The sequence below is a fragment of the Phyllobates terribilis genome, unplaced genomic scaffold (genome assembly GCF_046119375.1).
Source record: "Phyllobates terribilis strain yellow unplaced genomic scaffold, ASM4611937v1 Scaffold_9__5_contigs__length_417890890, whole genome shotgun sequence".
NCBI lineage: Eukaryota > Metazoa > Chordata > Amphibia > Anura > Dendrobatidae > Phyllobates > Phyllobates terribilis.
Window position 1 is genome coordinate 211,770,869 of NW_027362769.1, and position 24,019 is coordinate 211,794,887.

At 41.8% G+C, this 24,019-nt stretch overlaps 1 protein-coding gene across 1 annotated transcript in view; it reads right to left on the reverse strand.

Annotated features, from left to right (window-relative positions):
- XYLT1 (xylosyltransferase 1) overlaps positions 1 to 24,019 on the reverse strand; it is a 398,924-nt gene that overhangs the window by 114,427 nt on the left and 260,478 nt on the right. The window contains exon 5 of the mRNA XM_073647654.1: positions 4,600 to 4,680. Within this exon, the coding sequence (XP_073503755.1) occupies positions 4,600 to 4,680 (81 nt within the window). The remainder of the gene's footprint in view (positions 1 to 4,599; positions 4,681 to 24,019) is intronic.

Sequence of the window (24,019 nt, forward strand, 5' to 3'; positions counted from 1 at the left end):
GACAGTTGGCTCCCCGCAGTTAGGAAGGAGGGAGCTGGCTATCAATCAGCATGATGTCAGCAATCACACCCTGTCAACAAAGCAGAGAGGATGAGAAGCTGCTGATCTGACCACGTGACATCAGCGGAAGAGATCAGGATCGGACATAGCAAGCAGCTAGTTCTATGGCCCATAGTGAAAAATGTACCATAATAGTCTTTGATAACCCCTTTAAAGTAATATTTTGTGAAAATTGCATCAAAAACAGCTATATAATGGTAATGTGTGAATATAAATCCATATATCTAATGTCAAGGTAGCTTAATTTCATTTTTTTATGTTAGTGAATATTAAATGCTTTATGTCTGGGAAAAACAGTCAAATCGGAAATTATTCAGCAATCTATTTCCAGCTGTCGAATTTACAATTTGTGTGACCTGGAGTTATATGCCCTAACAGATTTGTCTATTCCTGGTAGTACAATCGCTGTATATGAAGCTATCTAATTTACTGTAATTACCCAGCTGGGTTATATTGGTTGCATCTTGTTTTACTGTTTTTTTTCTCATTAAAACATACCCATATTGTAGGTAACTGGGGACCTGTAAGACATTGCAATGCGGAATGTGAAACAGTTTTCTTTTTTCCAAGGAGTCCATTCGGTTCTAAGGAAGCGCGTACAAATTACACCTGCTATGAAAAACATCGTACAGACCTGCTATAATTCTCTCTGTCTCAGGTACCATTACGATCAGAAATGTTCCACCTTCTAAATGCGGAAGGCTAGTGGGATTTCATGGAGGTTTTAATGACTTGGGAACCTATAAGAGTTGGAAATCGAGCTTCGAACAAGTCGTCTACCATAGCTAACTCATGTATGCAATTTCTACTAATGCATCCCATGTCTCCAAAAAAATAATGTTGATCCTGCTGAGATGAAGGGCCATTTTCACCTTTATGTTTTTTTTTTCTTTTATCCGTTCGCTCTAAAATATTTAGAGAGCTGCTCTTCAGCGACTATGTTCTCTTACAAGAGCAAGGCGCTTTCTAACGTGTGTCTTATTTTTATACCAAGAGTGATCTAAAGTGCCCTTATGAGAATAGTACAAAAATACTGCCATTTTTTAGAATAGCAATATTAAATGGGAAAATAGCGTCAAAAATGTAAATCAGACAAACGTAAAAATTTGTCTGCCTTAAAGGGAATCTGGCAGCAGGATTTCTTCCCTTAAACTATTTAGATATCCATGTACTTCTTTCAAAGACAAGTCCAGCAATACCTTTACATGGCCAGACTGTTCCTCCTTTCTCCTTACTGTGAAATCAGCATTTGAATTGATATGCAAATGAGGCTGAAGGACTATGGTAGATCTGAAGCCTCTGTCACTCCAGCTCTATTCCCCACCCAGCACCGCATCCTTCTTCTTGACCGATGACTGCTTTGCCTGAAGTCACACAGCAGATAGGCTGTCAGTCAAGCAGGAGGAAGAGGCGCTGGGCGGAGAATAGAGCTGGAGTGACAGAGGCTTCAGAACTACCATAGTACTTCAGCTTTGCATATCAATTGAAATACTGATTTCTTAGTAATGAAGGAACGGACTGGCCATATAAAGGTATTGCTGGACTTGTCTTTGAAAGAGCTACATGTTATCATGGTTTCATCACCAACTGTTTCCTAGGGATGCTGTGAGTGACAGCTCAGCCGCCCTATTAGATCTGGAGTGCGCTGGACTGTCAGTATTGTGGGAAACAGCCCATTTGTCTAATCTGAGGCTGGGGCGTGCTGGGCTATCAGTATTTTGATTGATTGCTCAATCTGGTTTAGCCTGTGGGCTTTCCTCCATTCTGGATAATTTGCTAGCTATCTAGCTGACTAGTTATGAGCAGACCATTGTCAGTTGTAGCTTTGCTCAATGGAGTGTGTGCTTTGTGTCTGATTTCCTGATCTTGTTGCCAGACCTTGGATTTGTCTTGACTGTTCGTGTGTATTATCCCTTTTGCTCTTGACTCTCTCTGACCTCAGGTACCTGACCCCGGAATTGGCCTCTGACTATCTGTTTCTCTTATCCCTTTATCTTGACGTACCCTCCTGGCATTTAATCCCGGACTGTAACTTGACCACCCCTTTCTTTTGGCCCTCTGTACTACGAGCCCGCCTCCTATCTGACCTCAGATGTCCTGGCTATCCTGTCTCACGGCTTGTAGGTCACTCATGTGCATATAAATAGCTTGGGATGTGAAATCCTGCTGATAGATTCCCTTAAAAATAAATCTCATTATCAGCTCAAAACATGAAGGGAATATTGTTATATCAAACCTGCATCTGCACATTATAAATATATATACATATATATATATATATATATATATATATATATATATATATATATAGTATAAATAGCTTTCCACAGGCAGGTGTCTGAACAGTTGGGACCCAGGTCCTACTTTGCTCTTGTCTATTTATACATCTGATGAAACATAGTAAGGCGAACTACAAGAGATAGGTAGCATCCCGATTGGGTAAACCTTATTGTGGTGGGATGGCTTTTATGTTTTTCTGATCAAAACAATGTTAACTAAGTCCCCTATATTATTTTCATGTACCATTACTACGTATTTACTTACTACAGGGTATTTGCTCATTTTGTTTTTATCTTTGGTTCTGATTGTTAAATGGCCACAGTGTGAATACACACCTATGCATTGCACTTATACCAACATGTGCTCCGGCTCATTTTTTTTAGGTTTTGGTCTGCATATTATTGCACAGATAAAATTGTCCTTGGAATAAAGATTCCTGAAATATCTATGAAAGTGAGAACAAATACTTTACAAATTACACTAAGCAATTCAATAAACAACACATACTGTATATTTATACATATTGTTTGCACAGTATTCCATTTGTTAGAGCAGAAGTATGTGCCTCAGAGCTGCTCTTCCTATTGGAAATTGCAACTATTGTCAACCATTTTAAAAGCTATTGAGAACTGGTTTTGATCATTTGGTCACCCAGTATGCTTCATATTTTTTAGTGTTATGGTGTTAAAGAAGTTGTCCACTACTTGGACAACTCCTTCTCATTCCCCAACCTTGGCCCCGATAAAATAAAAAAGCTTATACTCACCTCCCGTGCCAGTGCCATTCCCGCAGTGTGGGCGCTCGCTCTCCCCTGGGCTCTCGTGCTGTTGTTGTAACACGAGACCCCAGCGCCCCATCAGCGCCAGCATCACTGCCTCCGCCTTTGTACAAATTGAACATGAAGAGGAAGTCAGAGATCAGCTGCAGCATGGACTTCCTCTTCATGTTCGATTCGACAGGAGGAGGAGACAGTGAAGCCAGCGCTGATGGGGCGCCAGGGTCACATGCCATAACAGCTGCACCAGAACCCCAGGGAGAGCGAGTGCAGAACCTGCACGGAAGGTGAGTATAGGCTTTTTCATTTTATTGGGGTCAAGCGTGGGGGATGAGAAGGAGTTGTCCAAGTAGTGGACAACCCCTTTAACTTTGATAGGAAATTTTGTGTATAATTCTCACATGATCCCATATGCATCATAGTGACTAGAGTAACCTCATCTACCTTTTGTTTCTATTCATTTCAAGGATAAAACATCTCAGAATGCTTCCACATTTTTGTTTGTGCCAGGAAAGCATGGCAGCCTATAGGCGAAGGATGTCATGCACTAGTATCAAAAGGACGTATCTACCTTTATTAACAGCTACTGAATTTGTCTAGATATAAATACGGGGTGCAAACAAATGGGAGTGGAAAAAGGAGCCTGCATATAGCATCATTTCCAGCAATCCAAAAATTGTTGGAATTACTATACATTTTTGGAAATAATCCAGGCAAATTGAATTATGCCTCTGTGCCAAAATGGGCATTCACTTTTGGTTTTGAAAGTTACTCAGGCAGTCTTGATATTGGAACGTAAATGTCTCAACCAAGTTGTTGGTAAGTATGATATGGGGCATTGTGACCAGAGATGACAGAATCTCCCGATTTTTGCTGATTTGTAGAGGGTCGAGAAAGGTGTGAAAAATATAATACTCCGCTCACTGCTTATTTGTCCCTCCACTGCAGCCCCCCATCCAGTCCTCTGTGCAGCTCCCTTCATTTTACTTTTCTATGTCACGCAACATCCTCTTACTCCATGTTTAGTGCATGTTCACAAAAACCTAAGTTTTGCAAGTAGCTTCTTTACTGCTAAAATAACAGGTTTTGCCTGCAGAATAAAAGACTGCAAAAATGCAACATGTGAACATAGCCTTACTCTAGTCAGAGGTGGGCATTCGCCGCTGACGTGACGACAACATGCTTTGCAATTTTCTGACCAGGCCTGGGCAATGCCTATCGAGTGAAGATGGAGGAAGAGGACCTTTCTTGACTGTGGAGAATTAAAATAGGGAACTGAACACAGTACCAGATCTGGAGCTGAAGTTTTTTATTTTTTTCATCCTACATTTATTATGCTCTGACCAAATCCGAGTATTTTGCTGATCTCGAATCTTAGCAGATTTTCTCATCTCTAGTTGTGACTTTACCTGATTTTTGGAGATCCTGCTCACCATCCAAATAGTACCAATGTAATAGAACAGCATAGAGTGATTTACAATTACCTTGCATTGTCTCTTCCATGTGACTTCAAGAAGTTCATGTCCCTATATCTTGAGAGAAATGCCACCAGCTGGTCATTAGTCCTGTGGAAACATTAAATATGGGACATATAAGCCACATGGATCTTGTCAAGAGCCGAAAAAAATCGACTTATTGGTCTACAAGGTTCTAATAAACTCTAACGAGACAGACAGAACGCCTGTCTTTTTCATGCGAAGATTATTTATGGAATGTATCAGTACCAATTAGGCTTCCATTATGAGCAGACTGAAAACACCGTCCTTGAAGTGTATCGTAGCATCTAGAAGATCATAGACGTTTGCTATTAGTTATATACAGACAATAGCGAAAGCAATCAATGAACCCAGATGACTCTAGGACAAGATGTCGGAATGAATAGTATAAAGGAAAACCCTGCTAGAACCCAGATGACGGCTTGTAGTGAAAAGTTCACAGACTAATGAGTTATTTCTATAACACATAGATATAGATATATGCTGTATAGAGTAAGAGAGAAAGCAATAAAGACGTGTATGAAACAAGCAGAGGAGGTGTTGATACTAAACACTTGGAGGACCACAGTACAATTCATTAATGGCTAATTAGAATGTTGAATGGTTTTTCTGGCTTAGAAAAAAAAAAATATTTTCATCAAAAACCTGTAGAATAGCCACACAAGCCATGTCTTCCTCTGGAGGAACCAGAACAGCACAGAACTGAACTGTGTAATACTATATTTCTCCTGTGGGGGTGCTGTAGGAAAATTAAACATCTGCTGTCAGATTATCCCAAAGATCACAGATGATCGTTCTAGGCATGGAAAGAAGAATCTCAATGTTCTGCTTATCACTAAAGGACCCTTCTAACAGAAAGCATAGTCAAAATGGATCACAGTGGGTGCAGAGGTCGGAGCCTAATCGGGTATGGAAGCTCTCTTTATGCAAAAACTAGTACTATTACAGACCAGTTATGGTTGAGTGCCCTGTTGGAGATTTATCAATGGACAACATGAGATTCACATTATGCCATTGGACAACCCCTTTAATAGTTGACATGACATTTCCTTCTCTACTCCCCTCTTATCTCCTCTTCCCACAATCGCATAGAAGATTTCTCCAGTGCATCCCCCCTACTCTGGAACTCTCTACCTCAACATATCAGACTTTCGCCTACCGTGGAAACCTTCAAAAGGAACCTGAAGACCCACCTCTTCTGACAAGCCTACAACCCGCAGTAACCCTCGCTCCACCATACCGCTGCACGACCAGCTCTACCGTCACCTACAGTATCCTCACCCATCATGTAGATTGTGAGCCCTCGTGGGCAGGATCCTCTCTCCTCCTATACCAGTCAGTGACTTGTATTGTTTAAGATTATTGTAGTTATTGTTTGCTATGTATACCCCTTTTCACATGTAGAGCACCATGGAATACAGTGGATACAGAAAGTATTCAGACCCCTTTCAATTTTTCACTCTTTGTTTCATTGCAGCCATTTGGTAAATTCTAAAAAGTTTATTTTTTTTCTCATTAAAGTACACTCTGCACCCCTTCTTGATTTTTTTGCAAATTTATTCAAAAAGAAAAACTGAAATATCACACGTCATAAGTATTCAGACCCTTTGCTCAGACACTCATATTTAAGTCACATGCTGTCCATTTTCTTGTAATCCTCCTTGAGATGGTTCCACTCCTTCATTGGAGTCCAGCTGTGTTTAATTAAACTGATAGGACTTGATTTGGAAAGGCACACACCGGTCTATATAAGACCTCACAGCTCACAGTGCATGTCAGACCAAAGGAGAATCATGAGCTCAAAGGAACTGCCCAAGGAGCTCAGAGACAGAATTGTGGCAAGGCACAGATCTGGCCAAGGTTACTAAAGAATTTCTGCATTACTCAAGGTTCTTAAGAGCACAGTGGCCTCCATAATCCTTAAATGGAAGACGTTTGGGACCACCAGAAGTCTTCCTAGACCTGGCCGTCCAGCCAAACTGAGCAATCGTGGGAGAAGAGCCTTGGTGAGAGAGGTAAAGAACCCCAAGATCACTGTGGCTGAGCTCCAGAGATGCAGTAGGGAGATGGGAGAAAGTTCTACAAAGTCAACTATCACTGCAGCCCTCCACCAGTCGGGCATTTATCGCAGAGTTGCCCGACGGAAGCCTCTCCTGAGTGCAAGACATATGAAGAGTTTGCTCAAAAACACATGAAGGACTCCCAGACTATGAGAAATAAGATTCTCTGGTCTGATGAGACTTTTTGGTGATAATTCTAAGCAGTATGTGTGGAGAAAACCAGGCACTGTTCATCACCTGCCCAATACAATCCCAACAGTGAAACATGGTGGTGGCAGCATCATGCTATGGGGGTGTTTTTCAGCTGCAGGGACAGGACAACTGGATGCAATTGAAGAAAACATGAATGCAGTCCAGTACAGAGAAATCCTGGATGAAAACCTTTCCCAGAGTGCTCTGGACCTCAGACTTGGCCAAAGGTTCACCTTCCAACAAGACAATGACCCTAAGCACACAGCTAAAATAACAAAGGAGTGGCTTCAGAACAACTTTGTGACCATTCCTGACTGGCCCAGCCAGAGCCCTGACCTAAACCCAATTGAGCATCTCTGGAGAGACCAGAAAATGGCTGTCCACCAACGTTCACCATTCAACCTGACGGAACTGGAGAGAATCTGCAAGGAAGAATGGCAGAGAATCCCCAAATCTAGGTGTGATAAACTTGCTGCATTATTCGCAAGAAGACTCATGGCTGTACTAGTACAAAACGGAGCTTCTACTCAACACTGAGCAAAGGGTCTGAATACTTATGACCATGTGATATTTCACTTTTTCTTTTTTAAAAAACTTGCAAAAATTTCTAAATTTCTGTTTTTTTTCAGTCAAGATGGGGTGCAGAGTGTACTAAATGAGAAAAAAAATGAACGTTTTATAATCTACAAAATGGCTGCAATGAAACAAAGAGTGAAAAATTTGAAGAGGTCGGAATACTTTCCGTACCCACTGTAAATGGCGCTATAATAATAATAAATAATAATGACAAAATATATTTTATCGATGACATGACATGCGGCACACAGCATGGGTCAATATATCGATATGTAGTCTAAAACTCGCCCAAAACTGTAAATTGTACTAATGTCATATGGAATGGGTATTCAGAAGTTCCTCTTCCCTAACACTACATATGTGTCCATCTCTGTAAATTTCCAGAAAATAAAATCCCTTGTGCCCCTTCTCTTTCTCCACCCTGTCATTTCCACTCAAAACTCTCATGCTCCAAGGAAGCTGTTTTTAGAGGAGAATGAATCCCAGAAGTCAAGAGTGCTATTAGAGGCTTTTCCCCAATATAGTAAGTTATTCCCTATTGTCAGGATAAGGGTTAAATTACTTATGGCAAAGGGTCTGACAGCTGGGATCCTCAGGGAATAGGGATCTAGAACGTGGTAACGAGGCTCTGTATAGCATTATCTTTGAATGGAGCGTAGATGTGCAGGCTCGACCTACATTCATCGTTTATGGGAATGAAGAGTACTCTGCTATTTCCAGTAGTAAGGTAGACAATGAATGGAGTGGAGGTAAAGCATATGCATATCCGCTTCATTCAAGACAGGGCTTTGCAGAGCACAGTTCCCATATTCCAGAGCCCCAGCGATCAGTGAGTTATCTCCTACTAACTCGAGTATAACCCTTTAACTAAAATTTTATCTAGAAATCCTTTCTAAACATGTATGTGATGTAGTTGCATTAAAGTACTTATTGATCGCTGTCTTCCCTGGTGTTCAACGTTGATCTGGTTCTCTTCTTGGTCATGTGACTTAAAATCAGACTTGTCAGACAACACTGGGGTTTACGTGTGGACTGGAAGTCATTTTCACAATGTTAGTCTACGGAGCAAAGTAGCACGATCCAGTCTCTGCGTGAGCCGGCAAAGGAGAGGAGCACTCACATGACTCAGAAGAGGACCAGGGCGAACCTGGAAACTGGGGAAGATCACAATCGGTAAGTATTTTAATACAACTACACTATATTACATAGATATTTAGAAGAGTTTAGGGGATAACATTTTTGATGGGGGTGCTTCTTAAAGAAATTATTTTTCCTTTGGCTTTACTTAAAGGTTCACATGAGCTATAAAAAATAGTTCAAGTTCATCGAGAAAAATCGGACGATTTTTTTCTCACTTGTCATCCATATACAATCCTTTTTTTACAGCGGCAGCTATTAATCATTTACAAGAACATTTGCAGTTTCCTACATTACAGAATTCCAATGTATCCGTTAATATTGAATGCTACACTGCGTCTCTGTATGGAATCCAATTTCTTTTGCTGACCCGTAGACTTGAATGGGAGAGTCTCATCCGATTTCAGGACGATACTACTGCACGCAGATTTGGTCAGTAGAAAATAAAAAATCGGTCATCTGCACCGCCACATTGGATAACATTGGTTTGAGTGCTGTCCGTTTATTTTTTCACATACAGAACTGCGACCAAAAATACGGTCGTGTGAATGAACAATAAAAAAAAAGTTAAAAAATGGCTTCTTTAATGGTTTCAGTGTTCCGTGTTCTCTTTAAAGGAAAGAAAATTCCCAAGCTTCACAAATAAACAAGTGATTAAACAAATGACATATTAACTTACATGGGGAAGAGGGGATTCTGAGATGTATGCCCACGAAATGCGGAAATTAATGATTTCAGACCAGTGAGGGCCTCTTTCCATGTTTACTCAAGTGAACATAAATGCCTTCCAGGGTTAGGCTTTGCGCTTCCGTTTGGCAGCTATAGGGAAAAGAAAAACTTTCCCTATACAGAATGCTGCAAAGAGTTCCACATTTTCCGCTTGGCTAATTTCCTATCTCAGTGAGATGAATGGACATTTAGTGGATTAACTTAACAATCCTTCCACATGAAATAGTTTCAATGGCAAACTTCTTAGTGTACGTTCCAAGACATGCAAGGATGCAATTTAGCGAGAAGAATATTTGAGAATGACTCAAAGAGTTTCCTTCATTTGCTCTAAAAGTATAAAGTGGAAATAAACTTTCTATGCAGTAAATTAATTTAGAGGGAAATACAAGATACAGAACACGATGTATCATTTTCTTACAGTGTACACAAGCAGTAGGGAGGTGGCCAAAAAGGCCAAAATTGTCGACAAAAAAGGTCTTATTATAAACATGAAAATGCTTTATTAAACATGAATATTCAGGGAAAAGGGAAAGATGTAAAGGCTAAATACAATAATATAAAAACAAAAACGGATACACATTGCGGTGGTACTAATGTAATGCGATCACACCAATCATAGATGGATCACTAGCTCACCCTCAATATATCAGAGGAGGGTATCACTAGAGGGTATTCATAGTACACTGTATGTACCCATAAGTAAAATATAAATAAATCCATTCTGTACCTCCAAGAGCACTTCCGATATCCAGACTACCGCACTGAGGCTGTCCCCCAACGCGCGTTTCGGCGCCACCCTTTCTCATGGCTGTGTACACATGCAGTGGGCGTTCAAGCAAACCTACCCAAGTTGAGCTTTTCCTTTATATAGAAAAGAAGTAAAATAGTACAGAAAGGGGTATACTCATCTCAGATAAGCATTTAAAGGGGTTGTCCCCTTTCAGAAAATTCCGGTCTCGGATCGCAGTTTGTTCTTAAAAAAACAAACTGCACTTTATTCACCGTCTCCAGATCCAATGCTGAGTCTCCACAGCGTCTCCTAGTACCTAATATTGGGTTCAACGCTGACATCACATTGTGAAAGCAGGATTTATTTATCTATCTTGACTCCATTTTGGTTATTCTACGTGCATCTCATTGCTTTGCAAAATGAGATCTGTGTTTTGAGATAAAGAGTCACAGGAATTTCTTTGTCTAACGAGATTTAGAGATAACATATAGTAAAGAAGTATAACTAGACCTAATGTCTTCAGGTGGGCATAGACTGTTAGGGGGAGCGGTTGCAGACAACTTTATTTAATGGAACGCAACCGACCCCGGTGTCCGCGATGCAGCCTAGAGGACTGCTGCCGAACACTTCCCGGGTGGAAAGGCAAACGACAACTAAATGATAAACCCCTCCGTGTTAACTTCACACCGGACAGGGTATAGCGGTACGCTCTATCTCCGTTAACTGCACGGAGGTGATAGCGACCGGCGACGCACCTAACAATAATCTTATCCCTTCGTGTTAAGGCACACGGAAGGGTAAGACGGTACGCACAATCTCCAAGAACCGCAGGGAGACGTGCGTCCGTGGGAACAGCAGTAGCCCTGTCTTTGATACAGGCGCTACACTATGGGGATTGGCGCTAAAGAGGTTCACACAATCTCCAAGAACCGCAGGGAGACGTGTGACCGGACTATGAGCAGTAGCCCTGTCTTCGGTACAGGCGCTACGCTATAGGAGACGGCGCTAGCTTGCGGGTGATTCCCGCCGGGTATTCGAGCACTCAGCCGGCGTGCTACCGGACTGAGCAAACGCGCTCTATTAAACTAACAGGCGGCTCGGGGTGTAAGGGCGAACCCCCTGGTCAGAGCCAGTCAGCGAAGCGAAGCTACCTGCCTCTATGAAGCTAACCTGCCTCTATGGAGCTAAACCTGCCTAGCGTAAACTATGGCTCTTTGAGCCCGGAGTCAGCGTGCACACCACAAACAGCTAGCTCAAAAGATCTGAGCGCACCGCCATGTTTGTGGGCGGGCCTTTTAAAGATTAAGCCCTGCCCCACTGTCGCACCATTGGTGACGACACCCGTGACCAATCAGGCGGTGCCAAGTCACCGGGTCAGGTGGGTGCCAAACCACCAATCATGATCCGCCAGGTCACGGACATGCTCAGTGCGGCGAATCCTGGACTTAGACTCCATGAGCCCTGTCTCCCTCTGCAGCCTATGGTTAACACTGCTAGGCACAAATGCCTGGGAGACAATCTGCAGGGCTCGTGAACAGCTAGGCGTTGAGGCTGACAACAATGCTGAGCAGCATCAGCCCTGGCTGGCCTGGAATGGGAGACCACAGAAGGTCCTGGACCCATTTCGAATCCAGCCCCAGACTGACGCCTAACATAGACAGTATTAACTTTAGCCAATGAGAAGTATGCATGCTTTATGCCAGCACATATGTAAAGATAAGCTGAGCCAATTACATTGCTACAATGTATGTCTAGAAAATGCCTATGTAAACAGTGACTGATGATGTAATAAACAGAGATCTGCTGTGCAGCACGGTGGCTCAGTGGTTAGCACTGCAGTTTTGAAATCCAACCAAGGACAACATCTTCAAGGAGTTTGTATGTTCTCCCCGTGTTTGCGTTGATTTCCGCCGGGTTCTCTGATTTCCTCCCACACTCCAAAGACATACTGATAGGAAATATAGATTGTGAGCCCCAATGGGGACAGTGATGATAATGTATGTAAAGTGCTGTAGAATTAATGGCGCTATATAAGTGAGTAAAATAAATACCTAAGAATTTATCAGCGTAGCTCTCTCCGTGTATGTATTTGGACTTTGCAATTTAATTTGGAACATGCACAACGTCTCAGAACGTTAAGTGGCGACGACAGTGCGACAGCCAATCACTGAGTTCAGCAACTCTACCCGTGTAGACAGACCATTTCATTCAAAGACGCTAAACTCACTAATTGGCTGCCACGCCGTCAATGTGATGTGAGCGTGGCAGCCAATATTAAGATATGGAAACAGTGTTGGTGACTCTGCTGTGGATCTGGGGGCGGTGAGTTTTTTAAAAACAAACCACTTGGGGATGTTTTTTTTTAAAGGGCACAAATCCTTTATGGCATATCCACAAAATATACCCTAAATGCTTCGTAGAGGTGGGTCCCACTTTTGAGATAACTGAGACAGCAGTTGACTCTTTCCAATTCAATAGAGAGGGCTGCATTCAAATGTGACTATCTCTTCAATAAAATGCACGGAGAATGCAGTGGCCAAGGCCGCACTTACCATACCCTTTTAAAGATGACCTGTCATTTGCCATAAGCATCTAATTCTTTTTCCTGGTTTATACACTTCTGTTCACCTGAATCGGCATTGTTTGTTTTTTATCCCTGCTCCTCTTTGTTCCTGAAATATGGCTCCCTCTTCCCTGTAAGTAAATATATTCTTTTTAGCTAAATAGGCATGGTCATCATCTCTTCTCTATGGGCATATTCTTGAGGAAATCGGCATTGTTTGTTTTTTAACCCTGCTCCTCTTTGTTCCTGAAATATGGCTCCCTCTTCCCTGTAAGTAAATATATTCTTTTTAGCTAAATAGGCATGGTCATCATCTCTTCTCTATGGGCATATTCTTGAGGATCACGCCCAGTTGGCTTAAAAAGACTAGATTTATATACTTGGAAGAGCGGGCCATATCATAGGAATGGAGGGACACAGGAACAAAAGAAAAACACTGCCAGATTCAGGAGAACCTTTTTGGCTCAAAGGTTGAAGGTAATAAGTTGGACTTCTGTCTGGGACTACAGGGGCAATTAATGCAAGATTGATCCTTGAGCATGGAAGCACTGGGATGTGTCTGTGGAAACCTACATTTGTAAAATATCCCTGTTCACTCCATGTAGGTGATTGACACAGTTTAATGGGCCATGGAACAGTTTATAATACATTAACCTAAATGCATCCAGTAGAAGAGCGACACTCAGCTCAATCCCCAAGACTTTGAATACTTAATCTAATTAGATATATTGGTTTAACAAATCTTACGGATTAGGAAAAAAAAAATCTCATTATTGTTTGGAGTTGTATATTCGTTTATGCAGAACAGTTTATAGTGATATCCCTTGAAATCATAAAATGCCTCGAGCCAGTGATGAAAAAAAGGAAACCTACACAAAATGCCAAACCGATATGTATTAATAAGCCCCAGGACAGTTGCAAGAAGGACAAACACTCATTATAAGTTCCCTTTTTCTAATTTGCTGAATCTTCACATCTTGCTTCATTTATTCCTTAGACTAAACATCAACCCACTTCACTGCTCTTTAATTTGCTCACAAACTGCTTGTCCATGGCATAGTGAATAATTCCCATAATATAGGCTATTACGTTTTATTTTTAGATAGATGGATGGATAGATAGATCGATTGATAGAGTAAATAGATTAAAGGTAGCTAGATAGATATTGGATAGATAGATATTAGATAAATAGATATTAGATAGATAATAGATAGATATGAGATAGATAGATATGAGATAGATAGATATTAGATAGATGGAAATTAAAGAGATAGATATGAGATTCAATATCATAGATAGTAATTTTTTTCATTCATCCGCTTTTTGCAAGCAAAATCCCGCTCCTCGATGCCTAATATACACCCTTATAGAATATACACCCCTGTAGAGTATACAATGTCCCTTCCTTTCCCTGGTACGAGGGGAATGTAGTCTATTAATTCCTTTTTCTTATATTTTGTTTTCTTACCTTACAGGATTACAGCAGCTATTAGGGTCCACTAATATGACCCCCGGCCAGCTATGTGTTTGCTGATCAGACTGCTCTTCAGATGAGCACTGAACGATCTGTAATAGATGATTCAATGCCCCTAACTTTGCATTATTCTCGGCAGCCTGAGTCCTGTTTACAAAGAACGATGTGCTGCCGAGAACAATGATCTTTTACACAGCACAGAAGATCATTTCACCTGACGAAGGAGCATTTTTCCTATACGATTAACATGAACAGAGCTTTCCTTAGAACGCTAGTTCATGACAGTTGTGCAGAGTAACTGAACCTTTAGGTCACCCACTTTAGTAGATACATGGGTGGATTTGGAGACACCAGACAATCACTAGCATAAAGTAACCTTTACTTTGTTCAAAGTGATGAAAAACATTTTTCAATACAACAAAGTGAATTAAAAGCAAAAATTTTGACTTCAGATAAATAGTAGCATGTGCCTAAAAAATAGCTGACGCGTTTCGAGTCTGGCTGACTCTTAGTGGTAGATATAGTTTAAAAGCTCCTGACTGTCTGCGGCTGCCACTCGCTGCACCAGGAGGGATGTATCGTTAAACTATACATGCCTTTTATGACTTAAATAGCGGCTAGATCCCCTATGTAAATGTTTAGGTAGTTTAATTGCCATTTTGGGGGTGACAGACTCCCTTTAAATGTTTTTACTTGTTTTGTATAGACTTCCGCATTTGCTATATAATAAAGATTTATATTGTTAAAATTTAGGGAGTGGAACCGATCTTTTGTTTGTGTCTTTCCTCTTTTTGAATCATCTATGGTTGCCTACATCTTGAACAGTTTACATCAGGGGCAAAAAACTCTCTGCACATAGGAAATACCGATGCTATGGGGTTAACTCTGCAAACATGACCATACACATGTTTATAGAAAATGCCTGGCCAACATTTGAAATCAATTTTTTTTTGTAACCTTCATTCGCTATCAGGGCCGAGCACCTCCATCAGCAGCTTTCTCAAGAAACAGTGACACAGATAAATGCCAAGGTTTGTTTTGCGAGATAAAAAAATATACTACACCGGAGTCATTGATGTCAGCAAGTTCAACTCATCACACCAAAAACTATTTTGCCGAATAGTCTATTCTACTGAAAGCACACAGAACTGAAAAAGAAACCAGGTGAGGAACCTTAATCTTATCCCACCGGCTCACCAGTGCGGGGTCTATACTCTAAATGTGCTGTCATCTACTTTTATATTGTACAAGATTTTATGCTTGGAAGATACATTTTTATGCCAGGCAATTTAGTAACTGTTAAAGGGCATGTACAGTTGAAGCGAACCTCTTTAAAAGCTGAAATTGGTGACGTTCGTTACTATTCCAAGTAAAACAGTTCATTTTCTCACATTGCTGATAATTCTGCTGAAAGCTGAAATGCACAAAAGTTTTATGCACATTACTTCCTAGTAGTCACAGAGGTGGAGCCGCTAGGATGACCAGCTATGCTGACCATACTCTAAACACACCCACTGTAGCTTGACTGACATCTCTGAAACTTTGCCATTTTAACTCTGCTTCGGAGCATGTCCTGTGAAGTGAGGTGTACTGTCCCCGGGTTTATCTGCGCATGCGCTGGATGCTGGCGGAGAAGGCTTCATAAGATATATACTGGGCTCAGGGTTGTCAATCAAGGTTCAGTGGGTATGTTTAGGGTATGGGAACGGTAACTATTATTCTTTTTCTTTCCATCTTCCTTTCCCTCTTGGAGCACTAGCAGTTGTCTAGCTTCTTTTCTGGTGCTCATGGAGGACAGTTGGCGTTACTCCTCTGTTGTCTGCTCAAGCTAAGTTGATTCCCTTTGTTTGTCTACCTTGTTGTCTTTAGTTTGTAGTGGGGCCTCACCAGTGCTCACCCCTTCTTATCTAGGGCCAAGTTCTAGGAACATCCAGGGCTTAGGGTCCTGCTCGGCGATAGGTGTGGAACCTATATAGGAACGATAGGGTAGGCAGAGTGATATTAGATCTGTCTAGGGGTCTCCACTCCCCCTTTCCCTAGTGTTTGGGCTTCCTCCCCCTCTTCCCTTCGTGTTACACTTAGTCTTTCCCACACCTTGCGTGACAGTTGCCTCCGCAGGTTAAATGAAGTATTACGCATTTCATTATTTATTACATCAATGGTTCATCCGTGTAATGCATGTAGTTAAGAGAGTCCTGACGTGGAACTTCTTTACTTTAATAGGGTTTTTGAAAATGGGGCTTTTACATATTAAAACCCCAATATTTGCCCCTTTTACTCCTAGTAAAATTCCTATTAAAATTCCCTTCATGCTGGGACTTAAATGGGCCATCAAGCAGGTAGCTGTCATGCAGAAACCTAATTTTTCCTTCACCATGTCACCTAATTATAAAAGATGTGCAGTCCGTTGCCATGACAGTTCATGAGCGTGTAAATGTGATGCATTAAAGTCAGGATATGTCGGTCTTCAGCATTTGCTTTATGATAAGCAATTAATATAAATTACAATGCTAAGATAACTCCTAAATTCAATTATTCCAGTAATATCAAACAGGTTATCATATATCAAAGGATGTGAAGATTAGCCCTTTTATGTATGGTTTCACACGGCTTATCTACAGATTTGCATGCCATTGGAGAACCGCATTAAGTATGAAAGGGTTTCAAAAAGATTGTTTCTGAAAAATTAGAACATTTTCATCATTATATTAACTCATTAATGGGAAAATACAGAGCTACAGTGCACCCAGAGGAATGCCCTGTGCCACCGTATACAGCCTTCTCGTGGCAACATATGCCCCCCTATAAGCTAAGCTTCTACCAGACAATACCGCCATCATATAGCATGTAAAGGAGCATGCCAAGTATGCAATCTGTGAGCCACACTGTGCTAAAGTGCAGGCTAATGGGTAGATATTAGACGCCATATTGTGTATCCATACAATAGATTCGGAATTTGTCTAAATTGGAAAACCCCTTTAAGGTCCTGTCCATTAAAGCATTTTCTATATACTATTCTGTTCTATAAATTTCACACAAAAAGTTTCCGTTTGATTGAGATCCGTTGGTATCAATTAAAGGGAATCTGTCAGCAAGTTTTTGCTATGTAATCTGAGAGCAACATGATGTAGGGGCTGAGACCCTGATTCCAGCGATGTATCACTTACTGAGCTGCTTGGTGCAGTTTTGATAGAATCCCTGTTTTCTCTGCTGTAAATTCTGAACTGTGTATAACCACGCCCACATCACTGATTGGCAGCTTAGAGTGTACACATCTGCCAATCTGTAGTGGAGACGGAGTTATAAGGATTAGCTGGACTGCTTGGCAAGTCCGGCTTCTAATAAAACACGGATTGTATTGAAACAGAAGCACACAGTCCATTAAGTGACACATTTCTTGAATCAGGCTCTCTGCCCCTACATTATGCAGTTCTCAGATTAACTACCAAAAACCTGGTGACAGATTCCCTTTAAACCCCCTTCTATCAGGTTTTCCACTTCCCAGCGGAACCAAATGGCATGGTCTACCAAAGTAATCTATCCAGAAGAAGAAGAAATGGTGACATGAAAGATCCAATCACAGGATCTCAATTATTAGAGGACATACAGTACAGACCAAAAGTTTGGACACACCTTCTCATGTAAAGATTTTTCTGTATTTTCATGACTATGAAAATTGTACATTCACACTGAAGGCATCAAAACTATGAATTAACACATGTGGAATTATATACTTAACAAAAAAGTGTGAAACAACTGAAAATATGTCTTATATTCTAGGTTCTTCAAAGTAGCCACCTTTTGCTTTGATGACTGCTTTGCACACTCTTGGCATTCTCTTGATGAGCTTCAAGAGGTAGTCACTGGAAATGGTTTTCACTTCACATGTGAGCCCTGTCAGGTTTAATAAGTGGGATTACTTGCCTTATAAATGGGTTTGGGACCATCAGTTGTGTTGTGCAGAAGTCTGGTGGATACACAGCTGATAGTCCTACTGAATAGACTGTTAGAATTTGTATTATGGCAAGAAAAAAGCAGCTAAGTAAAGAAAAACAAGTGGCCATCATTACTTTAAGAAATGAAAGTCAGTCAGTCCAAAAAATTGGGCAAACTTTGAAAGTGTCCCCTAGTGCAGTTGCAAAAACCATCAAGCGCTACAAAAAAACTGGCTCACATGAGGACCGCCCCAGGAAAGGAAGACCAAGAGTCACCTCTGCTTCTGAGGATAAGTTTATCCGAGTCACCAGCCTCAGAAATTGCAGGTTAGCAGCAGCTCAGATTAGAGACCAGGTCAATGCCACACAGAGTTCTAGCAGTAGACATATCTCTTCAACAACTGTTAAGAGGAGACTTTGTGCAGCAGGCCTTCATGGTAAAATAGCTGCTGAGAAACCACTGCTAAGGACAGGCAACAAGCAGAAGAGACTTGGTTGGGCTAAAGAACACAAGGAATTTACATTAGACCAGTGGAAATCTGTGCTTTGGTCTGATTAGTCCAAATTTGAGATCTTTGGTTTCAACCACCGTGTCTTTGTGCGACGCAGAAAAGGTGAACGGATGGACTCTACATGCCTGGTTCCCATCGTGAAGCATGGAGGAGGAGGTGTGATGGTGTGGGGGTGCTTTGCTGGTGACACTGTTGGGGATTTATTCAAAACTGAAGGCATACTGAACCAGCATGGCTACCACAGCATCTTGCAGCGGCATGCTATTCCATCCGGTTTGCGTTTAGTTGGACCATCATTTATTTTTCAACAGGACAATGACCCCAAACACACCTCCAGGCTGTGCAAGGGCTATTTGACCAAGAAGGAGAGTAATGGGGTGCTATGCCAGATGACCTCGCCTCCATAGTCACCAGACCTGAACCCAATCGAGATGGTTTGGGGTGAGCTGGACCGCAGAGTGAAGGCAAAAGGGCCAACAAGTGCTAAGCATCTCTGGGAACTCCTTCAAGATTGTTGGAAGACCATTTCGGGTGACTACCTCTTGAAGCTAATCAAAAGACTGCCAAAATTGTAGTCATCAAAGCAGAAGGTGGCTACTTTGAAGAACCTAGAATATAAGACATATTTTCAGTTGTTTCACACTTTTTTGTTAAGTATATAATTCCACATGTGTTAATTCATAGTTTTGATGCCTTCAGTGTGAATGTACAATTTTCATACTCATGAAAATACAGAAAAATCTATAAATGAGAAGGTGTGTCCAAATTTTTGGTCTGTACTGTAAATCTCAGGAAAAGGATTTTATAAATCATAAGCTAATGTGCTACCGATACAAAAAAAAAACATTTTTTGACCCCAAATGGATCAGACATAAATGTGAACTCTTTAAAAAAAAAGTTGATTTTGGTGCAAAATATTTTTTAAAGGCCCCATGCTGCCATAATCTGTGACCCAGAGAAATTGAGGGGTCTATAAAGTACCCCGCATGACTCTGATTTAATTCAAAAGCACATGGTGCTTCCATACTCTATAGCAGGGGTCCTCAAACTACGGCCCGCGGGCCACATGCGGCCCGCCGGGCTGTGGGCAGAGGAGTGCGGTGTCAGCGCCCGCCCTTCCCCCCGCTTTCTCAGAGCCCCGGCAGCCCGGTACTTACCTCTCCTCGTGCCTCCACAGATCCGCTGTCTTCCTGGTCTGCGCTCCCTCTGCCGTCTCAGGTCAGAGGGTGCGGTGACGTCTTTCCACCGCGCCCTCCCCTGAGCCGTCACAGGCAGCGCAGAGCGGGACAATGCCGGAGACGCTGGAGTCCGGACCTCAGCAGCGGCAGTGGCAGCAGGCAAGGAGGGAGGTGAGTATTGGATTTTATTTTTTTTTTATGTATGGAGGCATGGGACATAATATTAGGGGTGACATCCCGCATGTGGCATTATATGAGGGGGGGGGGTTGGCATCCTGAATGGGGCATTATATGGGCGGGGTGACATCCTGAATTGGGCAATATATGGGGGGGGTGACATCCTGAATGGGGCATTATATGGGGGGGGTGACATCCTGCATGGGGCATTTTATGGGGGGGTGACAGGCTGCATGGGGCATTATATGGGGGGGTGACATCCTGCATGGGGCATTATATGGGGGGGTGACATCCTGCATGGGGCATTATATGGGGGGGTTACATGCTGCATGGGGCATTATATGGGGGGTGACATCCAGCATGGGGCATTATATGGGGGGTGACATCCAGCATGGGGCATTATATGGGGGGGTGACATCCTGAATGGAGCATTATAAAGACAGGGGAGTGATATCTTGCACGGGGCATTATATGGTGGGAGAAAGGGAAATCCTGCATGGGGCATAATAAGGGGGGAACAGCCTGCATAGGGCATTATAAGGGGGAAACAGCCTGCCTATTGAGGACCTATGTGCCTATTGGGGACATTTACCTGCCTATTGGGTACATTTACCTGCCTATTGAGGACCTATGCTGCCTACTGGGGACATTTACCTGCCTATTGGGGACATTTACCTGCCTATTGGAGACATTTACTTGCATATTGGGGATATTTACCTGCCTATTGGGGACCTATGCTGCCTATTGGGAACATTTACCTGCCTATTGGGGACATTTACCTGCCTATTGGGGACCTATGCTGCCTATTTGGTACATTTACCTGCCTTTTGGGACCTATGCTGCCTATTGGCTACATTTACCTGCCTATGGGGGACCTATGCTGCCTATTGGGTACATTTACCTGCCTATTGGGGACCTATGCTGCCTATTGGGTATATTTACCTGCCTATTGGGGACCTATGCTGCCTATTGGGAACATTTACCTGCCTATTGGGGACATTTACCTGCCTATTGGGGATATTTACCTGCCTATTGAGGACTTATGCTGCCTATTGGGAACATTTACCTGCCTATTGGGTACATTTACCTGCCCATTGAGGACCTATGCTGCCTATTGGTGATATTTACCTGCCTATTGGGGACCTATGCTGCCTATTGGGGACATTTACCTGCCTATTGGGGACCTATGCTGCCTATTGGGGACATTTACCTGCCTATTGAGGACCGATGCTGCCTATTGGGGATATTTACTTGCCTATTGGGGACCTATGCTGCCTATTGGGGACATTTACCTGCCTATTGGGGACCTATGCTGCCTATTGGGTACATTTACCTGCCTATTGGGGACCTATGCTGCCTATTGGGGATATTTACCTGCCTATTGAGGACCTATGCTGCCTATTGGGGACATTTACCTGCCTATTGAGGACCTATGCTGCCTATTGGGTACAGTTACCTACCTATTGAAATACCGGTTGATTTAACTTTACTTGTTCTTCATTTTAAATATTGTATTTGTTCCTGTATTGTTTTTTTTTTTAATACAAAATAAGATATGTGCAGTGTGCATAGTAATTTGTTCATAGTTTTTTTAAAAAACTATATTCCGGCCCTCCAATGGTCTGAGGGACCGTGAACTGGCCCCCTGTTTAAAAAGTTTGAGGACCCCTGCTCTATAGAATGTTCTCTGCTCCTTAGTGTGCAGGTTCATTTTGCTGCTTATCCATAAGGTTCATTGATCCTATATGTAGTGGTTGCAAAGTTTACACTAAAGCTAAAATACGAACGGACAAAAATTTTCAGATTTGTTTTTTATTTTTTATGTAGTTATTTTTTTTATACCTTCTGATAGGGGAAATGGAATAGGAATATAAATTACCACTTAGTCATTTCCTTGTCATGTACCTTGAATGGAATTTAATTGCTCTGTTTTCAATTTTTAATTTTGTAAACCTTTTTTTATTCTCGTACTTTAAAATGTAAATCATGAGGTATTCAGCTGATACCAATGCTAATTGTAGGAATTAAATGTACATTTACCCCCAGAGCCTTCTCTCTAGATAACTGCTAAAGTTGGTTAATGTGCTTCTTCTGTTATCAGTATACTGGAGGGGTGGAGAAGTCACCTCCTTAATGATTGGGTTGCTTGTATACTGGTAAACAAGCAGGAAAGAAGTGGCTGTAAAACAATTATTTTTGCCACGGCAGGCACATGCTTTACCGTTTTCTCTATTTATCATACTCTTTTTACTTGATAGCATTTTGCTTAGTTGTGTAGTCTGCTGACCAATCAACTTCATTAAAGTAAAAATATACTATACGATTAGCAAGGAATTTACATTTCACATGTCTACTGTACTATAAAGCTAATCTGTTACCAGATTTGAAACATTATTTAACAGGTCTTAGTCCTGATGGAAATGCTGCATTTACCTTGAAAATCCAGGTCAGAATGGCTGTATAATCCTTTATGAAAGTTTAAAGGGGTATTCCCATCTCCAAGATCCTATCCCAATATGTAGGAGGTATAATAATAATAATATTAGCAAGTATGTCCAATTAGAAATGTAGAATAGTTCTCCTGATAAGGTATGTCGCTTACCCCATGGGCAGGGCATTGTAGTAGCTTATGTATCCATGGTTTCGTCCACTAGCAACTAGCTAACTAACTGTAACTATACACTATAAGTGGTCATAATCATTTATACCTAAGCTAGTGCAATGCCCTGCACATGGGGTAAGTGAAATACTTTATCTGGAGAACTATACTACATTTCTAATTCAAGGTATTTTCAAATATTATTATTAATACACCTACTACATATCGGGATAGGATATTGGAGATGGTAACACCCCTTTAACTCAATCTCTGTCCACCTTGCCTGGTTGACAGCTTCCCACTGTCCCTCCTCCCTGCTGAGTTCTTTCACTGCTCAGTACAAGCTGCAGCTGTCAGTCAGGCAGGGTAGGGAGAGACCGAATACACTTTGACTCATAAGCTATTTCATTCTGGACTCATGAAATACTCATCTTAATATCAGAATTATACAGTCATTCTGATAAGGATTTTCAAAGTAAATATACCAGTCTACTGATGTCTAAGAGATTTACTCAATTATATATTCAATTTGGACTGTGAAACCTGGTGACAGATCTGCTTTAGTAAAAGCTTGGTTTAAGGCTGCGTGCCCACGTTGCGTATTACAAGCGTATATGCTGCGGAATTTCCGCAGCGTAAACGCTTGTAAAACGCATGTATATCCGCACCCCATGGTCCCCAATGGCATTCCGCAATGTCAATGCCCATGCTGCGGATTTTTCCGCAGCGTATATGCTGCGGTCAAAAATCCGCAGCATGTTCATTAATTTTGCGTTTCCGCATGCGGATGGTACCCAAGTCTGGAGGAGAGGAGACTCTCATCCAGACCTGGGTACCAAAGAACCTGTAAAAAAAGAATAAAATAAAGTTTATACTTATCTTCTGATGTCTTCCCGGTGTTTTCCTGCTGTCGCGAGGTGTGTGAAGGACCTGCCACGTCATTGAGTCATGTAACCCATCACATGACTCAATGACGTCACCGAAGGTCCTGCACACAACAGCGTGAGCCGCTCAAGACTCCGGACGGGGCAGAGAATGCATCGGTAGGTGAGTATAAACTTTATTTTTTATTTTTTACCATTCTGATTCTTTTTTTTTAACTATTAACTTGGTCACACTATATAAATCCATGCCGGTTGCATGGATTTATATAGTGTGAACAAGTTGTCAAGCACTTTTCCAAGTGATGCTTGAATCACTTGGAGAAGTGCTTGATAACCCGCAGGCGGAAATGCATGCAAAGACGCTGCAAAGACGCCTCACATACGCTTCTACCTGGCGGGAAAACCGCATGTAAAATCCGCATGCGATTTTCCCGCCAGGGAGAAGCGTAAAAAATATGCTTCATTTCCGCAACGTGGGCACATAGCCTAAGGGTCATGCTGCTTGACCAGAGATAAGTTCAACTCAAGATTTTTTGGCTGCTTTGTTTTCTCCTACAAGCATCTTGCAATAAACTTACAATCAATGTGACAATGTCATGTGTTGCCTTTTTTCAGTTCCCGCTAATCTCTTCTTTCTCAGTCCGATTTTGACATGTTTAAAA